General features: G+C 45.4%; 2 protein-coding genes across 9 annotated transcripts in view; one reads left to right on the top strand and one right to left on the bottom strand.

Moving 5' to 3' along the window:
- LOC113023455 (phosphofurin acidic cluster sorting protein 1-like) overlaps positions 1-147 on the top strand; it is a 24,565-nt gene extending 24,418 nt beyond the window's left edge. For all 3 annotated transcript variants that reach the window (XM_026169464.1, XM_026169463.1, XM_026169462.1), the window contains exon 24: positions 1-147. This exon is cut by the window's left edge and continues 824 nt beyond it. The gene's annotated coding sequence lies outside the window, so the exon portion shown is untranslated.
- A 190-nt stretch (positions 148-337) lies between these two features.
- The window catches only part of slc8a1a (solute carrier family 8 member 1a), a 31,582-nt gene continuing 24,974 nt past the window's right edge, over positions 338-6,945 (bottom strand). For all 6 annotated transcript variants that reach the window (XM_026169456.1, XM_026169458.1, XM_026169455.1 and 3 more), the window contains 3 exons: positions 4,550-4,649; positions 4,156-4,422; positions 338-2,282 (listed from right to left, as the gene is read on the bottom strand). In XM_026169456.1, coding sequence (XP_026025241.1) covers positions 1,906-2,282; positions 4,156-4,422; positions 4,550-4,649 — 744 coding nt within the window. In that variant the 3' untranslated portion in view covers positions 338-1,905. The remainder of the gene's footprint in view (positions 2,283-4,155; positions 4,423-4,549; positions 4,650-6,945) is intronic.

The raw sequence follows: 6,945 nt of genomic DNA, 5'->3' as shown, positions 1-6,945 counted from the left end.
CCTCAAAGCTCAGCCTTTAACCTTGTGTCATCGGTGTTTGTGTTTTTTTCCGATGTTTGTGTCAGCAGTTTGTCATACAGTAGAGCTTTAACCCTTCACAGGGACGTTGGTTTTGTAAAATATCAATAAACACACCTGAAATTGTTGCTTTTCTCTTACCTAGCTCCCTAACTGTGAGCTATCGATGCACCTGTCAGGTTTACATCGCAGCCCTCGTTTAGTATAATACATGTATAATATTGTAGTATCATTTATAATATTCTGCTCTTTGTTGACATGAAATTGATGCCTTGGATTTGAGCAGACATTTCTGTGATCCAGTCAAAGAGGAGAACGATTTACTGACACTCTACTTTAATACTTGAAACAAAGACACTGCATTATGAAGACACAACTAATGTTTACATCACCCAAGCAGCCAATCACATGACAGAATTTTGTCTTTGCTAACAGATTTCTGTCATCGGTGTAGGAACTCACACTCAAGCATACATCGTTATTTCCTCAGTGTTTGACTCCACTGAAGCAGCAGCTCAGGTCCAACTCAAGCCAGCTGCTGTTCACAGCATCTCTGATTAAACTCTCCCTTTATTCAAACTCAGTGCAGATATTAATGTAGGTGCAACACTACCCTCCGAGTCACCTAAAACACTAAAAGTCACTCCGGTTCTCCTTAATCGCCACGGCTACTCGTGATGTGGTTTAAAGTCCATGCACGTCAAAATTAAATAGTTTACATTAGACATCGCTGAAAGGTTCGGATGGATTTTTTACATGGTTGGGAGGTATGTGAGAATGAAAGTAGTCACCATTGCTCAGCAGCCAGAGAACAGTTCAATATGGACACCAGAGTCAGTCAGTTTCAGTTCTCAGGGTTCCACTAGAACCTTCAGGGATCCTTCACAGCAGAAGAGAGTCCATCGGGTACTGTCGGAGCCTTTAGAAAGCCATCAAAGAGGTTTTGAGCCTCTCACTGAGGGTTTGCAAATATGTGACCCCAACCATGTGACGCTTACTTGTCTGCCATTTTGGATCATGGTGATACTGTAGAATCAGGTGAATAGTACTCAGGTCACACAGGCCTAGAGAGCGGCTGCAACCATCTGTTTGTGAGGGAAACTGCAGTATTAAACCACTGGTTGTAAGTTGTTGCTGGAGGCTGATGGCAGTTGTCGTGGTCTTATTACTTTAAAGGCAAACTTTCTGAACTTCCAGTGGGTGTTGCTGGGAATTTGCAAGGATTTGAAGACAAATGTGAAAAACTACATTTCCCCATGGCAACCTGGTAGCAACCAAAGCAATCACTCTGAGTTTTCTGGTGCAAACCTTTTTTTGCATCTAATTTCACCCAGTGAGAGGCAGAAATCACCAGCAACCACTGCAAATCAGTCAGGAAATAGACATTTTCCCACAGCAACCAGTGGTTGTATCACGTCTGATGTGGCAGACAGCTCTCGAGCAATGTGCACATGGCGTCACATGAGAAACTTCTGTACCTTTAGTAGAACCTTAAAGAACTCCGATATTCAGAGATAGGTGAAAAAAGAACAAACAAAACTTTTTAGAAACCTGTTGAAATGTTCATCAATCTAAACTTTCAGACAAGTAACAAATTATAGAAACTGCTAAGTCACTAGATTTTATTCAAACCCTTAAAAAAGCCACCCAGTATGATTGTAACCCCAACCCATTCAAGATGTTTTTTAAAATGTATTTTATTTTGTTTTATGTGCCTGTTCATGATCATGATCGTGAAGAATGTGAACTGAACTACAGCGAATCCATTCAGGTCAATCCCTCTTATAACCTTTAGATATGCAGCAAATGTTTGACAATAGCCCACTGGTATATGCAGCAACCTAGAATCCAACAGAAAAGTCCTGAAGAGGGTCTGGAGTGGCACTGTTAGAAGCCCTTTACATGGCAGTAGGCTTCCAGGGAGGAGAAGACGATGTACATTAACCACAGGCTGAAGAACAAGCAAGTGGTGAGGATCTTTGGGATACGGGGTCCACCTAGCTCCCCGCCAATCTCCGGTCGGCGGCGGTAGATGAGCACAGCGATGCAGATAAATGCGAAGATGGTGAAGAGTGTGACGGAGAAGGCCAGTGTGCCAGGGCTGACCTTGAACTCCTGACCTTGGGTGTAGTGGTAGACAGCAGCGATTGACCAGGCCACGCCAATACCTAGGAAGACATTGACGGCGTTGCTCCCCGTCACATTTCCAATGGAGGCATCGGCATATTGGTCCTGAATGGCTGCCACCTTACTGGCAAAGGTGTCTGATGATGAGAAAGTGGAGAGAAGATATGTTTGAGGAGATAAAAAGGGCTTGATGCATGCTCAATCATCCAGTTAAAGAAATTCCCCAAAATTAATTCTGTTCATCTGGCTGTACAGAAGATACATAAAGGGCTATGCCTTTAAGACCAATTGTCTGTATGATCAACTCAGTCACCTATAACATCTCTAAGTTTCTGGCTTTGACCTTCAACCCTGCAGCTCTGAACACCACATCCAGAACACTTTGGATTTTGTTGAGAAGTTGAGAGATGTCATCATGGAGGCAGATGAAACCATGGTCTCGTACGACGTTACACCTCTCTTCACTTGCATCCCAGTCACGGATGCGTTGGAGGTAGTTCGTAAGAGATTACAGGATGACCCCAACCTCAGCAGCAGGACCGCTCTCAGCATCGACAGTGTGTGTTTGAACTGTGTCTTCATTCCACCTACTTCACATACAAGGGTCAGTTCTACAGGCAGAAACATGGGTGTGCCATGGGCTCCCAGTTTCACCCATCGTGGCCAATTTGTACATGGAGGAAGTGGAAAAGAGGGCTTTGCTATCCTACCCTGGAACACCACCAATCCATTGGATGTGGATGACACCTGGGTGAAAATCAAATCTCAGGACGTACCACAATTCACGGATCACATTAACTCGGTGGACCGACACATCAGATTCACCAGGGAGGATATGAACAGTGGCAGGTTAGCCTTCTTAGACTGTGAGATTTCCATCAGTAATGGAGGACATCTAAAAGCTGACGTGTACCGTAAACCTACACATACGGATCAGTATTTAAGGTTTGACTCTCATCATCCACTGGAGCACAAACTGGGTGTCATCAGGACGCTACAACACAGAGCGAACACCATCCCCACTGACACAGCAGCCAGGGAGGCAGAAGAACATCAAGAAGGCCCTGAGTAAATGTGGTTATCCCAGCTGGACTTTTGTCAAAGCTGGGAAGGCGCCTAAAGAAAGCTCCAGCCAATCCAGGAGAGAAGGACAACCGCTGCCCAAGCGAAAACCTGTAGTGATCCCGTACGTGTCAGGAGTATCGGAGCAGCTGAGACGCATTTTTTCTAAACACCGGGTCTCTGTGGCTTTTAAACCCCAAAACACGCTGCGCCAAAAACTGGTCCACCCCAAGGATCGGGTCCCCCGACACAAACAGAGTAACATAGTGTACGCTGTTAAGTGCAGGAGGAGTGCCAGGATTTATACGTCGGGGAAACCAAACAACCTCTGGCTACAACACAGGAGAGCCACCTCGTCAGGCCAGGACTCTGCAGACTATCTACACCTACAGGCCAGTGGACACTCTTTCAATGATGAGGATATAACATCCTGGACAGGGAGGAACGCTGGTTTGAGGGCGGAGTCAAGGAGGCCATTTACGTGAAAAGGGAAAGACCATCTCTGAATAAAGGAGGGGCCTAAGGGTACATCCGTCACCATCTTACAATGCTGTGATTGCAGCCATTCCCCAACTCTCTGTGAATGGGACTCATGGCCATTGGTCAGTGGTTGTTGATCAGTGGTCATGAGAATTTGCATAATTAAGATTAAGGAGCTGACCTCCCAGCCCATTGTTCCTCAGTGGGCTGGTTTCAGTCATTATGCAAATGTACTGTTTATAAGATTGGAAACCTGAGACTGAAGAAGTCACCTGGATGATGATGAAACGTTTCTCCCACTGAAAACGTCCAGATGAACAGAATCAGAACCTTTGGGGTTTTCATACAGATAGTTCTGATTTAATGTGCTGTTGTTTGTTTGCTGTAATGTTTTTATTAGGATTTGCCTTGGACAAAATCTGAAGGACTGAAAGTCCTAGTAAAGAAAACGAGATGTTTGTGTTAGACCTGGTACAGAAGTGCCCAAAGCGACGAACACCACAGCGGTGACTGAGTCTTTGAGGCCCACGGTGCAGCCGAAATGCGACGCCAGGTCTCCGATCACTGCCGTCAACATGCCTATGACAGTGATGGAGACAACAAAACAGGCCCAACCATTCCAGTAGTCTGTAGGAGGAACGAAGGCGAACAGAAGCTTCCAAAAAATGGTGAGGAAGTGCATGACGTAGTCAAAACAAGAGGGCAGCTTCTCCTCTCCACATTCATCATCATCGCCTGAGGAGAGCAGAGCCAGGAATCAGTTTTAAAGCTTGGCTTGGGTACAGACTGGTAGCCCTTAATCAGGGCTTATATTAATGTTGGTTTTCATACCTGAAGAAGGACAGTTAGAGTTAGTTCATACCTGAGCTGACCGTGATGGCCTCCACAAACTGCTCCCTCCAGCTGTTGGTCCCAATCAGCAGAGCCAGGTTGGTCTTCTTAATGAGTTTATCTACTGTACTCTGAAACACATCCAGGAAACATCTAATGTCAGCTTCACTGCCCTGCTGACCATTTTGAAAATCAGCCACCTCACTTTAGCTTTTTCTATCTGATGCTGAATTCTCAGCGTTCATTTCAAACGATGACAGCATCTGAAGTTCAGTCTGAAACTGTCACACTGCCTGATGTGTAGAAGATAGCTGATGAAAGCCTACTTCAGATGTTCTCTCACTATCGGAAATTCTTCAGTTTCTGTGAGCATGATGCAAGGGAAGAGCGGACAGGAAGCAGGACCAAGAACCCATCATGATCATTTCAGGCTCAGTCCGACTTGTGCCTTTCTATTACAGACTCTTTCAGGCTAAGGACTGTTTATAGACCAGTCTGAATGTGGTGAACATCTGCATCTGACATAAAACTCCAGCTCTGAATGTTTCTCCACTGTTCAGCGGTCAAGGCAGCATATTCTGCCTTTAAGGGCCTAAAGACGCTTCAAGCAGATATCAAGAAGAAGTCTTCGTTTTGCTGACTCACCACTAGCTAGAATGTTGCAGGTGAACAGTGTCAGATCAGGGTGCAGAACCTTAAGCTTAACAAGTATAGCTTCACAAACCAGATGCCATTAGGTTTCAAAGAAAATCTCTTATATGCATTTGACCATTTAGCCATTTATGTAGGACATACTGATGAAAAATCCCACATAAAAGGCTAGAAATGCCAGATGCTCCAGCTATTCACGTTCCTCCTGGTTTAATGATGCAACTAAATGTCCGTTCAGTAACTCTGAAGGTAAAGCCATCAGCTCGACTTCAAAGGGAACAAAGTCAACATACTAGTCTTTCAGGTCACAGTCCAACATGCTATGTGGTAGGAGTGATGTATAAAATGTAAAGACAGTGTAGGGATTGGACTTCCTTGATGTTGGCAGGTGGATTTCTGAACTATCCGTTAATCTATGAGAGAGTTTTGGAGTGTCCTTTAGATCCGACTCGTCAGGCTAGTTCAGACTAAAGGACCTTTTTCTAATCACTGTTAGAGGAAGTCTCCTTTTTTATGTGTGCCCACATTGCAGGAACTATGTGGGAAAGTCCTTAGAATTCAGTTTTTGGGGTCATGGTACTCTCTTTCAATTAGTTATGTTAAAAACAGTTAGCGCTGAACATTTGAGGATTTTGTTGTTTTGTTAGTGGTACAAACAACAAAGTCCTGGTTGATCCTATCGAACGCCAGATCCATCACCCACAAACTTGACAAATTGGAGCTACAGATAGCCAACACAAGCTTTGCACGTAACTGCAGCATTATTCTTATTACGGAGACGTGGCTTCACCCGCTGATTCCCGACGCTGCAGTCGAGTTAGCAGGCCGCACGCTACACCGGCATGACAGAAACAGCAACTCAGGTAAAAGCAGAGGAGGGGGGCTATGTGTTTACGTGCATAACGAGTGGTGTTGTAACAGCAGGATCATTCACACACACTGTTCTCCTGATTTGGAGGTTCTGGCAGTCTCGTGCAGACCTTTTTACATCCCGAGGGAGTTTACAGTAGTTATTGTGATAGCTGTTTATATACCGCCGGATGCTAACGTTAGCACGGCTCTCAGCCTCTTGCTCAACACCATAAACAAACAACAGCTTGCCCACCCCGATGGGGTTTTTATTGTCGCCGGCGACTTTAACAAAGCGTGCCTAAAGACTGTGCTTCCTAAATTTGTCCAGTTCGTGGACTTTGCTACGAGAGGAGAACACACTTTGGACCATGTCTATTCAAACATCAAGCATGCTTTCAGAGCGACACCCCTCCCCCACCTGGCTGGATCTGACCACCTCTGCATGTCCCTCACCCCCACCTACACCCCCCTGCTGAGAAAAACAAAGCCCCAGACAAAGACAATAAAAACCTGGCCTGAAGGAGCCCTTTCTCAACTGCAGGACTGCTTCTCAACAACTGTATGGGATTTATTCTCCAGCCACAACCTCCAGGAGTACACGGACACTGTACTCTCGTACATCAGGAACTGTGTTGACAATGTCACCATCAACAAAAGGGTCAGGGTGTTTCCAAATCAAAAACCCTGGATGAATAGCGAAGTGCAATCCCTCCTAAAAAGCCGCAACACTGCCTTCAAGTCAGGGGACAGGGCGGCCAGGGCAGACCTGAGTAGAGGCATCAGGAAAGCTAAGGCTGCCTATAGGAGGAGGATTGAAGATCACTTTGCTGACAACGACCCCAGAAAAATGTGGCAGGGGATCAATCACATTACCAACTACAGAAGCAATAACCAGGCGACATCTAGGACTGATGCCTCACTGGC

Source organism: Astatotilapia calliptera, chromosome 6 (genome assembly GCF_900246225.1).
Source record: "Astatotilapia calliptera chromosome 6, fAstCal1.2, whole genome shotgun sequence".
Lineage (NCBI taxonomy): Eukaryota > Metazoa > Chordata > Actinopteri > Cichliformes > Cichlidae > Astatotilapia > Astatotilapia calliptera.
The sequence above is the reverse complement of the archived record's forward strand: the minus strand, read 5'-3'. Positions and strand labels throughout refer to the sequence as shown.